The sequence below is a fragment of the Carassius auratus genome, chromosome 13, assembly GCF_003368295.1.
Source record: "Carassius auratus strain Wakin chromosome 13, ASM336829v1, whole genome shotgun sequence".
In the NCBI taxonomy this organism is placed as follows: domain Eukaryota; kingdom Metazoa; phylum Chordata; class Actinopteri; order Cypriniformes; family Cyprinidae; genus Carassius; species Carassius auratus.
In genome coordinates this window covers 14625289-14642141 of record NC_039255.1, presented here as the reverse complement: position 1 = coordinate 14642141, position 16853 = coordinate 14625289, and the positions used below count along the sequence as shown (strand labels likewise).

General features: G+C 35.6%; 1 protein-coding gene across 6 annotated transcripts in view; it reads right to left on the bottom strand.

Moving 5' to 3' along the window:
* Positions 1–407: 407 nt before the first annotated feature.
* Positions 408–16853, bottom strand: part of LOC113112786 (KH domain-containing, RNA-binding, signal transduction-associated protein 2-like) — a 65668-nt gene continuing 49222 nt past the window's right edge. Inside the window, exons 7-13 of one of the 6 annotated variants that reach the window (XM_026278637.1) lie at positions 12931–13013; positions 12760–12818; positions 10360–10443; positions 8450–8497; positions 3019–3126; positions 1197–1285; positions 408–927 (exon numbers count right to left, since the gene is read on the bottom strand). In XM_026278637.1, the coding sequence (XP_026134422.1) occupies positions 8475–8497; positions 10360–10443; positions 12760–12818; positions 12931–13013 (249 nt within the window). In that variant the 3' untranslated portion in view covers positions 408–927; positions 1197–1285; positions 3019–3126; positions 8450–8474. Of the gene's footprint in view, positions 928–1196; positions 1286–3018; positions 3127–8449; positions 8498–9560; positions 10447–12759; positions 12819–12930; positions 13014–16853 lie in introns of those variants that run through there. The other 5 variants (XM_026278638.1, XM_026278635.1, XM_026278636.1 and 2 more) reach the window with 5 other exon arrangements.

Genomic DNA, 16853 nt, shown 5'->3' with positions numbered 1-16853 from the left:
AGCTGTATTGATAACCTCAAGGGCATTTTAAAAAACATGATTGGGTGTTTTGAAATTTTCACTGCAAGGAGAAAAAGCTCAAAAACATTCAGCTAAGAATCTCAAAGCATTAATGAGAATGTGTTTTCCATTAAAGATCCATGCACTGGATTTTGATTACATGCAACACATTTCCATTATGCATTTGTGTGAAATTCACTTACTGTATGCATTGTCTTAGTGGTAAATAATTTTGAAGCCTCAGGCTTTGAAAGCACAGGTTCTGATGAGAAATGTGTGCTGTATTTCAACACTGCTAGTAATGACATATGCAGAGCAAACTAAGTCATATGCTCACAGATGTCACAGTGCATGGCAGAAAGCACAGAAATAAGCTGATTTTATAACTGCAAAAGTAAAAACAACTGTTTTTTTTTTTTTTGCATAAAGATTTAAGTATTTAGTTGCAAGTGGTTGTAGATCTATCAAGATTTAATGTACCACATTCAACTTTCCCACATAGCTGTCAGTGAAGTGACATGGAGTAGATACATACTTTTACAAAATATACTCCCATCTTCCACAGCCATTTAATCCAATTATTTCAATTTTTGTCCTGTGGGATAAAAAGATTAAGTGAAAAGAGGATATATTACTCAAAAAAAAAAAAAAATGCATTATACCTTACAGCATAGTATTACGCAAAAAAAAAAAAAAAAAGGATTTAAACCTGAAAACAATGTTAAGATCAACATAGCCTATGTTATTCCACAATATATGAAATGCCTTATATCGATCTTACCACCATAATGCAATATTGAATTTATGGGTCTCTGAAGAAGTTAAACTGGATGTGATGCAACTTTAAAAAAATGTATCTGCTTGGACCTGAATAAGTCAATCCAGGGTGAGGTACATCTCATATGACACTGTTCAGATTTCATTTAGCTGAAAAAGACAACAAAAACATGAGTCTCAACTAAGTGTCACTCAAAAAATGGGAAAAATTGGCTTAGAATTACAGGACTAGATCAGCTATTCTAACAGCTATATTCTGTGTAAATACATACCAGCCGATAAGCTCCATTTATTTAATTTTGTATATTTCTGATGTGATCAACCTGTTTTTTATTTTATTTTACTGCAGTATATAAAAGCTTTGTCATGCCGTCCTTTCCCATCTGTCACAAACCAAGTGTGACTTTACAGTGACTTACACAAGATGGATACGCAGTGGTCATCTGTGCCCTGCAGTGTTGTTCTGTCAAGATCGGCTCTGTTCAGATCCATGGAAATGAGTTCAACACTGGTGGGGAAAGAAAACAGAGAGAGAGAGAGAACATTTTGCGGATTCTTCACGCCATTAATTCTGAAACATTTTTATGCTTTTTCACCAACATCTGCCAATACAAGAACATTATCACACACAAGTAAGACAGCTCATAAACTGTGGGCTGAAACACATCAAGCAATGTTGGCAGTGACCTCGAGAAAGCGCAGTTACATTGACAAGCATCTGTCAGTTGGATGCTGTTGTCTTCAGCCCTGCAATTATCTTTGGTTTCCAAAACAAATCCCTCAGTTGACTTGCCAAGTTTGTCGTATTACCACAATGGCAGAGAATAACAGAGTGCAAGTGCACTCCTACAAGCAGATGGTGTCATTGTATCACTGTCAAACCTCTGAATTTCTTTAGTCTAACTGCATTAATTTACTCTTCAATCATAATATTATCTTCACTGCTTTTTGTTGCATAAAAAAAAATTCATAATGTAAATATGTGGAAAAACAAACAGTACTATGCATTATGAGCAGTGGAGCATTTAATCAAGGTTTGGCAAGGTTGGGCTGGTTAACATGTTAGTAATGCCATAACTACCAAGTATTAACATTATGGGGGTATAATGGAGAAAAAAAAATGTTCTCCATTGATGGCCAATTTAAAATGAGTTGTTAAATTTAGTTGTTAAAATTAGTATTCCAACATAAGCAACATACAGTATACAGTATACATAGAATAACAAGTGGATTTCTAAGTTTTAAATTAACCACTTATTTTCTTGCTTTGTCCTTGATTCACAGCAGAACAATTAACTTCTTAAAATGAAGAATTAAACAGATGAAGAGATGGATGAGTGGTAAACTGATTACAAGAAAACAGGTGAAAACAGCAAGGCACGCTCACGGTTAAGAGTTCAGCATGAGAATGGCTCGGTGCAATGTGTCTGCCAAACCAGCACGAATAATGCTGGACCCCACTATACCCCCATATTAATAATCAGTCGAACACCAAAAGTAAACAGACACTATCCAAACATGGCTGCATTTTCCAGGTGATGTGCTCAGGAGGCTCTACCGAAGTGTGATTTTCACTAGAGGAGACAGAATAAATCACAAAGGCATGTCTTCCTAAAGCATATGGAGTGTTTATTAAATGAAGAGGAAAGTTCTCTATAATGAGAAGAGTGGGACTATTGCTAATTGAGATTCATTAAAAACTAAAGGATAATTACATTGTGTCTTGCATACTGAACTGAATATTTCATTCTTACACTATTAAGAGTGCTGTGGTTTCGAAGCAGAGCAATGAAACGTCAGTGGGTCGTGCTGAAATTCAGACTGAAAGAATGAACGCAAATGTAATATTTTTCAACAGTCCAAAAACAAGATTAATGATAATAATAATAATAATAAATTAATATCGAGTAAATATAATAATAATAATAATCTTACATTTAAAGTCTTCGGCCTCTTTTTACTGCAAAGGTAACCCAAAAACTAAAGTTTCACCAATATCATTCCTCCTAATAGCTGTGACGTGGACTAGGCTATTATCACAGAATTAGATCAATTATTAAAACTTTATAATTCTAATTATCATTATAGTTATCATCTCAACTGTGAATGGCCCTTAACTGTTTATTTTATTTATTTTATTTGATACATTGTTAGCTATTTTAAGTAAAGGCAATTTCAGCTATTTCAGCTAGTCAGCTAGTCAGCTATTTAAGTTTCTATGTTTTAAAGTACACTACTTACCTGACATGCAGCATCTGCACACAGACTGTCTATAAGCATTTCCCCCTCACTTCTCACTTCTCACTGATTGGTTTTATCAGTTTGCTCCAAATTTCAACTGCAAAGCACCTGCAATGGCAGGGAAGAGATGTTACTCAGGTTAAACAAACGAAACGTTTAAGGGGAGGCTGGAAAGGAATATCCTACTCTTGGCAGCATGCAAGGCAGAGATAGAGATGTGGGTGGACCTGGTGCTGGGGAAGCTGCTGATGATATAGACATACCCTCCTCAGCGATAATATGTGTCTAAAATCTTACTGAAGATCGATGACATGAATATGACCATGACCACTGGCTGACATACTGGTTTTTGTTGAAGAATTAATTGCCTTACGTGCAGTTGTTTCAGCTGTTTTGTTTGTTAAAGATTTTTGTACGCCCTTTATGATTCATGATCTACTGAAGAAAAAGAAAAAATATTTTTTTCACCTCCATGCTGACTGTCCGATGGCTTAAAGTAAGAAAATATTACATCTCACATTAGATTCTCAGGCTTAAATAAAAGCTACAGGCTTAATTTAAAATCATTTATTGGATTTATTTTCAAATCTCTACATCATCTGTGCTGATTATTGGTTATGGAAAAGTAATGGAGGCTGGATTAAATGGTCTCTTTCCATTATCCATGTTCATTCAAGAAGGATCTTCTGAAGAGGCTATAGGCACGAGGCTCATGCACTCTTTCAAGCCTGAGTCGTAAAAGTCAGTTTAATTTCCATATAATGGCTCTAACTGAGGTACTAAATTGTACTATAAAATCACAGGGGTATAAAATAAAATAATACCACATTTCAAAAGAAGAAAATACCAACAGACTCATCATACCACATTTCAAAGGTCTGAACACTGCCAAGAAATTGGAGCTTGTCGGTTTCTCTTTTTGTTCAGTTAAGAGCTTTGTGTCCTCAATATTTGTTTGTCTGCTCTCCTGCTGTGTTAAACCCAAAGGAACTAAATTACGGGACCAGCATGTAACATCTTCAAGCACCATGCTGCCTAATGTAATCATTTTAACATTCACCCTTGTGTTTGAGCTGGTTAAATCTGCATTTTTTTTTTGTCTGATTTAAAATTTAGGTAGTTCATGTTAATATTCTTTATATTTGTCCTCTTTATTTTTAGATCCGATGTAATGATATTACCCTGTTGACAAGTTAATCCTGAAAATATATATCTAAGCAAAACTATCAATAGCTAAGGATGGTATTTTATATAGCAATTTTTTTTTTTGTTATTGTGCCTTTGTATTGTTCTGAAAGTGTCCTTAGATCCTTTCAGTCAGTCACTTTCGACATCACATTGGTGACAGATGAATTGGGAATCTTGCTAAATAGACCAGTCTACTTCGAATGTAAACTTAACGAGCCAGAGCACATTGGCATGCAATGATTGCACAGTAAGATTGCAACACAAGTGTAGTAATTAGCTTTGTCTGTGTCATACGTGACTGCTTGACAAGCATGAAAAACACAAATTTAATTTAAATTCTGAATATATTGTTGTATACAGCAAGCAAAGAGTGCTTCCTTTAAATTTTTTTAAAAACAGTCAAACATTCATCACGATTTCACAAAGTAAGAGGCCCTGAGACAGGTGACCCAGAGATGGAGTTGCTCTTTGGGAGATGGTGAACACACAACTTCCTTCCCCGGAGGAGGGCTGGGGGGAGAATCTTTTGTTTTGTTTCATCCCACCACTGACCTCTCGGTTGGTGGTACCCAAACACTCAACAAAAGAGCTAAATCTGGGTGTCAAGAGGGCACAGAGAGTTGTGGACTTTCCAAAGCTGGATCACACTCATCCTGCTCTGTCACCAGCAGGCAGCAGCGAGAGGTTTTAGAGCATTATCAAAGGCCCTACTCATGCATCCTCTGCCCAAACTTGGTACAAGGTAAATGTTGCATGTTGCACCGCACATTCAGACCCCACTTCGGTTGGTCAACAAGCTGCCCGAACCAGGTCCTTGCATTCCACCTCGCTGCCCCACTGCAGGTACGTCGGTGGTTCTGCTGGTCCAACTTGTACCATATCTGGAACCCTGGCTAGCACCGCCCAGTATCACAAAAGGATGTGATAGAGCCAGTACCTCCAGGTGATATAAAGACGGGGTTTTACAGCCCCTACTTTGTACCCAAGAAAGGCGGTGGGTTACCACCGAGCGCCAACCTCCTGCTCTGTCTCATGAAGATAACAAGGAAATGACTTAAACTGCAATTCATCGACTGGCCGCCTGAGGCTGGCTGCAAAAGGGAGTCAGTCCCATAGACTCCCCATGTTAAAATGCCCAACTTTACAGCCAGTAGTGTAGCCAGAAAAGAGACTTTGGGTGTGCATATGAAAATCTGGGTGTGCCACATTTATTGTCAGATTACTGTGAAAAATTATGGGATAGTATTTTTGTCGCACTGCTTCCGTCCAACCATACTCCTAGTGTTAATTTGCAGGTCGTGTCAAAATGTAGTTAATTGTTAAATGTAACAATTTTCTTCCAAATACGGTAATTTTGAACTTCTGGTATGATACTTGGACATTTCCAATCTGGCAACACTGTCTGTTGATGTTGGGTCCGGGGAGGGAGAAACATTCTCATCAGGTGTAACAGGCCTTGTGTCCGGCTGTCCATCAAGCCGAGGTTTTTTTGCTAAAAAAAATTAAGGAGCTCTGCGACATATTGCTAGCTAGCAATGTGCAATCAAAAATTATCTGGTTGGCAGTCCGAATGTCAGCAGATATTTTAACAAAAATAATTTAAAATGTAAATTACATTTTTACATTTTGAGCATTATTGCACCACATATTGGATTCTTATTTCTGTGCCCCTGAAAGTATGATTTAGAATGTTCAGTGGCGTCACAGAACTGCCAGATTCAAACAGCTTTCGCTCGTTGGCTGGCGCTGAGCCAGAGACGGACGCGCTCAGCGCTTGTCATATATCACAACTAATATGCAGTGTTTTCAACCACATAATGTTTATTTTAGGTTTCATACATTTAAATATACATAATCACTAGTAAAACAATACATTGGTAGTTTGTAAAATACACAATTTATGGAAGCAGCAAAAACTATCTTATCAAATGTAATTTGCCAACGTGTTTTATTCATATATCAAACAGACATAGCAGAACAATAAAGTTTACTCTATTCTTCTCCTAGTTCAACAGCCACTTACTTTCATGTATTTTGGGAGAAACTGGGGAATTCAAGTGCTGTACGTTAAATCCGTCTATCAGGACTCTGAATTGCAGCGCTCATCTCGTTATAGATCAAGACAATTTATAAAGGTTTTTAAACGAAGAATTGGAATATCAGATAGTTGACATGGTAAGCAAGTTTGTGTATATATTTAATAAAAAATGAAAAACTAAATAAAACGAATACCAATACATCTGTTAGTGGCTGCGGTGTGTCACGTGACAATCATGACGCATCGCCATGGAAACAAGGGGTCAGTTAAAATATTTGTAACTTACGTGTGAAAGGGTTGATTAAAAAAATAAAAAAATAAATAAAAAAAATAAAACATTATATATATATATATATATATATATATATATATATATATATATATATATATATATATATATATATATATATATATATATTCTAAGTAAACAACAATAGCCCAAGTTAAGTAAACATTTTTTATTGAGACTATAAAAAATAATTCTGCATCTATTTTTAGGTGTGCCAGCTGCCACTCTGGGTGGCACAGGCACACCCTGGCACACCCGTGGCTACGCCACTGTTTACAGCAGAAAAAAAACATGTTTACAGCCTGGTTCAAAAAATTATTTTGGTCTAAATAGCTAATTTTTTTGCCCTTCATGACAACTTTGAGGGGTTTTTGAGGGTTGTTTTTTTAGAACTCATCTGTTTAAATTATATTAAGCCTTAAAGTTCTGCATAATTAAGTGCGTGGCCACTTGAGTGACTGGATTGCCGCTGCTGACACAGCCGTCACAGTCTCATTAATTCACAGCGCATATGAGATCAGTCATAAACTGATTTTTTTCTCATACTAACCACCTTCACATTTGCAGTCAAAATATCAGACCTCGTGCACTCTCTTTCACTGTGGAGCAGTCTATAAAAACATATGAGATATACATCCAAGCTTTAAAATCCTCTGCTGACATGTTCATGCCGAAGGCACTACTTTGGAAAATCAAAATCAGCACCTGTGAGCCACTGATTAGAAGACAATGCCCATTTTAATTAGCAAGCCTAAAGCCATTCAGAGTCATACCAGTCCACAAATCATAATATCATATCATTTAAATAATGAATAATCCCTTTTTCATTACATTTAATTACATATTCTACAAAAATTTTATATAATGGTTAATGATTTATTTCATGAAGACCATTAATGATCAAAAACCACAGCTGTGTTAATGCAGCTAAAACATATTTGCCATCATTTCCATTCCCATTACCTTTCCTTTCTCAAATAAGCCATCTGATTTAATCATCCTTTCTTGGCTTACAAATGGTTCTCTGTGTGAAAAAAAAAACGCACCTGTTTGAGCATTCCCCTGTCTTGTCCTTAATTAGACAATAAAACATGGCTGACCTCTACAAAAGACTTCCATCCTTCAAGTGAACCAAAATAATGTGACAATGCTCAGAATGAACAGAATGACTAATATATTTTGGAAGACCCAAGCTTTAAAAAAAAAGCTTAAATCAATATTGAAATGTTGCGTTAATGGATTTTTCAATTTTTGTTTATTTCTGATGTGCATAATTGCCTTAGAAAAAGGAAAAATAAACCAAATTAAATTAGTAACACAGTATAGTGTGTTTTTGTCTCTTATTACTGTAATGCTTCACATGTGTGAATCTCCTGCAGCATATTTAATACAAAAAATGGTTAATTACCCAAATATTCAAATTATTGTTCCTGAAGGCCACATTTCACTTGAGGTCAAACAATCGCTCCTTAATATGTTAGTGGTGTGTGCAATTAAACTGTGCGTAGTGTGACAAAGTCTATATCATACTGAGTGGTTTTCTGTCTTCAAGCTATAACCCAATAGGATGTTTGTGTTACTTGCTAAAACTTTTATTTATTGTACTGTTAAAACAAAACATTAGTACATGCTCCTCAGTCTGAAACAAAAATGGTTTGCTTTATTGTTTTGTCTTGCTCTAAGACAGCTCTTTGATAAATGTAGGTGTATACTTGGTGTTTCTGATGAAGCATGACAGATTTATCCTAAATGACTTCCATAATCCATGTTTCCCTTACTATTGAAAACGGATGGATGTATGCACTTCCATAATAATAAAAATCAAGTAAGAAGTCATAATAAACTAGCATAAAACAAATATACACCTAAACTGTATTTGAATGCATTTGTTGTTTAGAGACACTTTTGGAGCTTACCCAGTCTGATTCAATCCACTGCATCTCAGCTCACAGAGAGACTGGTACCTGTTAGGAGGATAAATCAAATTTAAGATATAGATTTTGAGGCGCTATTGGTATAATAGACAAAATGAAGAAGAGACAATGAGAGAGACTTAAAGTCAAAACAAATGTACACTCGCATGCACAAATAACAGATGGATTGAAAACAGTTTGAATGTTACTATCAAAAAAGTAAACCAATTTGTAGGGCAGGACAAAAGCTGTCAGAGCAGAATATGATTTAAGAGCAACCATCTTTTTCAGCGTGTCTGGTTAAAAAGCTTAGTTTAGCTGGTCAGGTATTAAAAATCAGTTTTAGCTTCTTTTAAAAGATGGATTGTTAATTGTGTTCATTTGTTTATGTGTTAGTAAGTCATTTTTGATGTCACTAGTTTATTAGCGGATTTAGAGGCCCGAGGCATTTATTTGGAGTTAGTGAGGGCAGGTTTACTTTTTGAAGTATAAATAACTTAATTTATGATTGGCATTCGCAACATTAGAGTTATTATTAGGGTTACCTGCTTAACGTTTAGTCATCCTTTCGAAGTCTTAATACGCGTCAGCATTCAGTTCTAATAGTCACAAAAAAGAGTTCAGGTCTCTATGGGGCCTTCAATAGTGCTGATATTTAAAAGCATTGGTATTATAACACAAATGCAGCCTTCTGATGTTCATTAACATAAATAGCAATTGAGGAAAATATACTATAGGTAGCAGAAATATAGCATTTTAACTGGATCCCATTCACTCTTGCGAGTGATGAAAGAGTGTGAATATCAGATATATTCACATTGGCTACAGTGATTAACAGCAAAGGCTGAAGGCACTTAGAACATCTTATTGGAATATGGGGACGTTCTTACCTCCTGAATCTCCATATCATTCTCAGAGTCACGTTAGCGCAGACAAGTCAGTCCGACTTATTGTTTAATAAGCTGAAGCTTAAAGAGTGTGTTAAAAAAGATTCAATTTATTGATCTAAACAGTTGATTTCCATTAACATGTTAAACATTTAAATGACTAATCAAGAGTCAATGAACAATTTAGAGCTAATGTTAAAAAGTGTTTAACAAAATTTAATTCTATTAGTGTAGCTTATCTGTTATTACACAAAATGACTTGACAACGTCTCTATGGTTCCTTTTTGTGAATTTATATATATATATATAAACATACTATCCATTTCAAGTCAAACAGGCATTTAGTACTAGAGACAAGTACGTACCTTATCTAATTTTACAAAAATCATCTCATATTTATTAACAAATTATAACAACACAAGTTTAACAATTATAATCACCTATTTAGAGAAGCTTGCACAAGGAGCTTTACATCCTTTTTATTAAATTTTTATGTACAAATACAAGCTACACACAAAGCAAAGCACTTGGATGTGGCTACATACATAGCCAATTACTTTCAAACCCAATACTGATATCAAAATTAAATGTACAAACTCAGTATTTACCATCATCAAATCAAGAAGTATTAAGAAGATGTTATATACAAAATGAGTCTCTCCACTCTGTTGATACATTTTAGTCTTAACGGAAGCGTTCCCAAAGTTAGGGAAGCATAATGTGCAGCTAATTCCATGCTTTACATTTGGGGGACAAACAATGGAAAACTAAAGGAATGACATAATTACACTGCCAAATCCTGGCCAGAATTAATGTTCATAAGGTATAATACAAAGAAGTCAACAGTTTCAGATAAGAAAAGAAGGGACCATGTAGTACACCCCCCCCACCCCCGTCCGCCCCAAGATTAGTGTGAATATAAAAACAGGATTGACCTATCACTTAAAAACCCCATTTAAGATTATTTAGTTCATAAGGTTGGCGTTGTATGCAGGTTACATGATCTTGAGCACCTTTAATATCTACCATAGGGGTGATCTCTGTAGCCCCCTCGAGTAAGTCTTGATGCTGGAGCTTTGAGGTTGGGCCGCGTTGAAATCCAGTCTTCTTCTGCTAAAAGTGAAACAATTAAACAGGGAAAAAAGGCAGAAATAATTTAAACATGTAAAACAAGCTTCATTTAAATTGACAAATGGAATTTAACACAACTCAATGTAGTTATTACAACGGAGAGGAGCCTCTTTGCGTGACTGAAATGCAATGCTATGACTATTCATCAGGGAACGGATATCCTAGGGTCAAGTAATTCCATTTGACATCAGCCATTTTTAATGCCTTTTTTTCCTAAGCATTACAAAATGATAAACTGAACACAGCTGATCATCTTACACATACATTTCAATAATTAGTTTAGAGCTCCATTCCGGCATCCCATCTAGGGCTTTGCATGTTCGCCTCGGTACATTATCGTAGATTTGAGAAATATACAATGTCACTTTGCCCTAATTATCAGTTACCAAAGGCAGAACAGATGAGGCATAAACTCCTGGCTGAGCTCACAGTATGACCCTGCTGTCATCTAAATACAGTACGTGTTGGGAGCCGATGCTCCATTAGGTTCTCTGAGTGTGATCACTGGGCCATTGAGGAAACAATCAGCCTGCCTTCAGGGCAAAGAGCCTTAACCTTCATTGTTGCTAACTACCAGTTCACAGAGAAAAGAGAAAAAAACATTATACATCATGACAAAATCCCTTTTATTCTGGTATTCTGTGTAATGATCACTACCGCACAAACAGCCCTCCCTCATTCACATTATATTTAATAGGTTTCCCTTACATCCTCCTCACTGTGAAAACTATCTCTGATCATTACAATCTTATGGAAGCCTGTCTGCATCTCTGAGTAAAAATACAACAGGTAATTTTGAAAATAGAAAAAAATTGAAATAAAGTCACATTGTAAGATCTATATTAACAGTTACAAGAAATAAATGAACAATTGTGAGATCAAATTGTCAAATAGCATAAAAAAATCAATACATAAAGCAAGAAATCACACTGTGACATTGTGACAATTGCAAGATATAGTCACACTGGGGAAAAAGTTACATTTTCAATACTTTGTAAAGACATACCATTTTGAGATTGTATGACTTTATACAAATTTACAACAAAAATAGTCACAATTGTGTGAAGTCACATTGCAACACAAAGTCACAATTGTGAGAAATACAATTGTGAGCTATAGTCACATTGCAAGAAATAGTTGAGATATGAGATATGAAGATATGAAGTCAAAATTACAAGCAATGTCGAAATAAAGTCACATTGTGAGAAGTAAAGTTGCAATTATAAGAAACAAAGGCAAGTCACATTCATTCATATAGCGCTTCATACAACTGTCTCAAAGCAGCAAGAAAATAACAGCGTTAAAGTTAATCAGTTATGAACCTAGAAGATAATATTGTCATTATTTATCTCGGTTTAGTTCAGTGTTGTTTCAGTTCAGTTTAATACACGTGTCAATGTTGCAAACACAGTGTCATTATCCAGCTCAATTCAGTTCAAATTTTGTTCTTATCTGATAATGCAGTAACGGTTTAGTCAAATCAATAATATTACTGAATATTAACTGTCTTTTAAACCAAACAACTAAGAGAAACAAAGCTGCAACGGTGAAACTGATATGTGACTATAGCGAGATACAGACTAGCAATTCCCTTTTTTTACTCTGAGGTAAAAATGGACTTCACTTTGATCCTGGCTACCTAAAGAGCAAAACCTTTCATAACACAATTAAATCTTGGTTTTAAGTCAAAAAGTGGCAAATATACAGTAAAATCATTCTTGTTAACACTTTGACGCTCCATTGCACAATTTGACAATACAAATGAACAGGCTGTATACAATGGAAAACTGGCATCAATGAAAACCAATCCATGCCAAGAACAGATTGAATACTGCATCAAATGTAATCAAAAGGCAAAGTAATGGCTGAAAGGCCATCCTGACGCCTCCAGCTCTCTACTGGCTCTAGTCCATGATTTCAAGAGCATCTTAAAACCCAAGCCCTGAAGCAGACTAGGAAGGTAGGATGGCAGCTGCTGGGCCTGTGTGATTTAACTGCTGGCGAATGCTGCTAGGTGTTTTTCCTTACCTTTAGCTCTGAAACATTTAACATCAATATGGAAAATGAATGAAGCAAAAAGGTTTCTCACTGGTGCGGGCAATGTGCCATGACTGAATCTCAGCCCACCTGCTATGCGAACTACTGCTATGCAAAGAGGATGTTTCTCTTTGTGGTGCACCGCACCATTCCAAATAGTTGACCTAAAATCCTAATATTTTCTTGGTAAGCTAAAAGAAAAAAAAGTTTGAGACAAAAGTCATGCTGTTTTAGAAGAACTGTAGATCAGTTTCTTACCATAATTGTTGTAGGCTTCATCATTATTACCATGTCCATACTCATAATATTCTGAGACACTGTAGGAGTAAAAAAACTATTCTTAGGAGATTTTGACAGATTCTTAGAGCCAAAGTTAAGCATTAAATAGATCATGCTGTTACAAAATGTCTTTTAAAAATAAATGTGTACCTTTTTGACTGGTTGCTGTAGTTGTCATCATAACCCTCATAACTCTGGTCATCATATTCCCCGTCATAACCATCATCATACCCCTGAAACAACAGAAACACAAAAGAATAATCAAAGAGGGTGACGCTAAAAGACTAAATCTGTCTCAAAGCAGCACTCTAATTGTTTAGGGTTGAAAAATCAATGTTTAATTACACTGCAATAGGATTTCTCTAATAAATATACTCCCAGAGTGGAGAACTGGCAGAGCTGAATAGTGTCTAACAGAAAATATTGATCAGCGAGTGACAATTGTCTGATCTGCCATGTCTGAAGACAAGTGGATAATGCCTAGGTCGATTTAGTATTAGAGACAAAGGAAACAATAAACAGATTAAAACTTCATGATGAGATGTCCACAAGATCCTACATGACTTGTGTCATCCATTCACTTTTTCAAGCTTACATTTTTTGAAACTATTATATATACAGAACATGTTTTTGTTTTTTTTTACAATGTACATATACTAAATGTGCAACACATACAGTATGTTTGGCCTGAAAATCCTTTGGTAAAAAGCATCTGAAAAGGACATCAAATAGTAAATGCAACAGAACACAGATGTGAATCACACAGATGCTTCATATTTAAAAAATATGACATTCTATTTTGCATACAACAAAATGGAGCAAATTTGTATGACTATTAAAATGTGTGTGTGTCTGTGAGATACACACTAACATTTGGACTTTTTAGTCTTTAGAAGATATCCAACATCATAAAATGAAAATTCATGTTTCCTCACACAATGTCCTGTGCTAAATACTGTGCACAATACTATGGTGATGACGCTATATTGCATTGATAAAAATAAATAAATAAAATAAACTATTGGGTAAACTTTAATTAATTCAAAAATGCACACTAATAAAATCTAGTATGGTGTTTCCATTTTGTTGTTCAGACGGACTAACTGAAAATGCTTCCCTTTTTTATTAGGCTTAATCTATTATTAGGCTATTTTGACCCCTGTCTATTCCCTTTACATTAAAATTCCGCACAACAGTCCAGTTTTATGCTTTTGAAGAAGGATTAGACTAAATTAAAGTTATGGATTATGCCAGGGATTAAGTTGTTCAGGAGATCTAACATGCAAGTTTCCTTCTATTAGTTTTTCCTTGTACTAATAGGGTCAGTGTTCTGTCCTCTCTCACTAATTGACTGGTTTGTTAACATGTCCTCTTGATAGAGTGCTCTGCATATCTTTAGCAGTGTATAGAAGAGGTTTTACTAAACATGTTTTACTATTTAATGGCATATTTCAGAACATGTCAATCACTCTAATACCAACAGCACTCTGAGGAAATCAATTTTAGCAGAACAGTGAGAGCTAGTGACTGACCTACCCGTTTCATACGGCAAGAGCAATCTAGAGCAGGAGGAGTAGATTTCATTTTTACACTCACGAAAATGAAAATGTGTCCTTTTTGTCTGCTATGACATTTAACAAAAATGAAGATTCTGTCATCATTTACTCAGCCTCGTGTCATTTTATACCTGCGTGATCTTTTCAGTGAACTGTTTGATTCAGAAAGAAAATTAGAAAAAATATTTTAGAAAATTACAGGTGAATTACAGTCCTTAGTCAGGTTAAACGCTATATTAAATTTAATGTGGATGAAAACATGGGTCCGAGGAATAGATTTACAGTGTTTACAATAACACAACTTTCAAAACTGTCAGTATATTGCTAAACAACAATAAAATTCAACAAATGCACAGTACAGACCCATTTTCCTGACAGAAATTAAATATGGTCTATTATTTAGACTACAATAGCCACACATTCAAACAGCCATATAAAATTGCTAAATTATTTTGCAAGAGAGCTCTTGCATACACTGTGGATATTACTTAAAGTTACATTTAAAAGGTCCTGGTGTCTGACCTTTTTGACTTTAGCATGCACTTACAAGCAGCTGTGCATAATTCGAGCAAGCTCTAGTTAATGGTGTTTGATCGTTACATTTCAACACTCGTTTGAAAGAGCAATTAACTCTGGTCCTATTGAGCAAGCTAACAGGGAATAAATCAAGTGCTAGAGAGCACTGCAAGAGTTATTAATACAGCACACAGACAAAGGTCTTCAATACTCAGCTTCATTATCAATTGACAACCACCAACATCTCTTGACAGTGACTGATCTCTGTGTGGGACGGCAACTGAATAGGATTCCTCACTGGAGAGCAGCAAAGGGAAATGTCCATGCCTCCATCTGCTCAATAGAGTGAGGCTCTCTTTCTGCCACTTGTTACTCAACTAATTTTTCAGGGCTCATGTTTTCAGTTTGAAGTATGCACAAACATTGGCATTAGGCCAGACAGGATGGAGCAGTCTGAAATATACTGACATCCAACAGGCCATATATCTGTTTAATGGTCTGTTCTGATTGTTGCAAGCGTTCAAAGGAGGCATAATTCTTTCAACATAATCAAAATGGGATTTCATTTCACATCAGTTTTATATTAAAGGGAAACTGCATTCCATATCATGGTGATTGGTGACTAATAGTTTTAGATGATTAAAGTATAATGTTCAGTTAATCACAGATTTTTGGAAAGAGAAGAATGAAGGCGGAACACCAGTGTACTGACTTAACTGGAGTTTTGATTTTAACTCTTGTCATTGGAGTCTTTGTTTGCACCAAAAAGTGTTTAATTGGAATTTAGTCACCCTGGTATGCGAAAGTATTTGTAAAATAACTATTACATGAATTTATGTTAAACTTAACTTCATGGAATTATTGTTATTTGTTAAGGATCTGATTAAATTAGTTACTTTTCTAAACTGCACTCTGAGTTTCTCTATATATTTCCAAATGTATCAGTTACAGTACACTGCTCCGCATATAGAGAAATCAACACATAATGAGGACAAATCTACACAGTTTGTACATATATGATAACAGCTCAATGGAAATCATTAAGGCACCTTCCACCAACCCAAGAAAACCACATGAATATTTATAAAACTAAAATAACAGTTCAGACTATCCTGAAAGAACTGGCTTTGCCTGAAAACACAGTGCCAGTGGCAGTAGAAATGTGATATTCTAGGACTGTTTATTGCCAAAGATCTCATTGTAGAAATATAGGAGCATATATTACTTGTTACATAAACTTTTACAATCATCCAAATAAAAGAACTAATTCAGTAAGCTGATGACAGACAAGTAGGCTATTACTTCTAACCTTCAGAAGCCGCAATCCCTGCAACGGAGGGATCTACTGTGCATTTGCAAGTCATGTTGCAATAAATTTTAATAGGCATTATTTCATGCACGACAAGGAGCTGTGATAGCCATAGCCAGTGTTCTCTGATTCAGTAATCACTGATCAGTAAATATACTGTAGCTCATAGAAAGCATAAGGGCTGATATTTGCGTGAGCTGTAAACAACAATTTAACTGGTAATGACATGCAGCTCAATCCCCTTGTTATTTTCACAGTAAGAGCGCACATGCTTCTTTTCACAGTTTTTGTTTTTTATTTTAACTGTCTTCTCATGTGCAGCTCTCAGACCTGGAATAATATGCTCAGCCTCTAGGCATTCCACATGCTTCTTTTCAGCAGGAAATTATTAAACTTCTTCTCAAGGTGCATGTCATACATCTGATTTATTAAACGAGGGAGTTATGCATGAAGAATTCCACTTCAATAATTAGTTTACCGCAGAAATGTCAAGTTAGTGGTGTAAGCGAGCCCATTATTAAAAAACAATTACAGCCATGGTGAGATCCTTGCTTTGAAATAGTGCGAGGAAAGCCTTTTTGTAACATTCTATTCTGCAACATGATTTGGCTTTTGCCATGTGAAGCGGTGTGTGTTTGTGCACGGAAGAGGTTTACTGCGATACTATCCGAGACACTCAAGGGCTTCTTCAT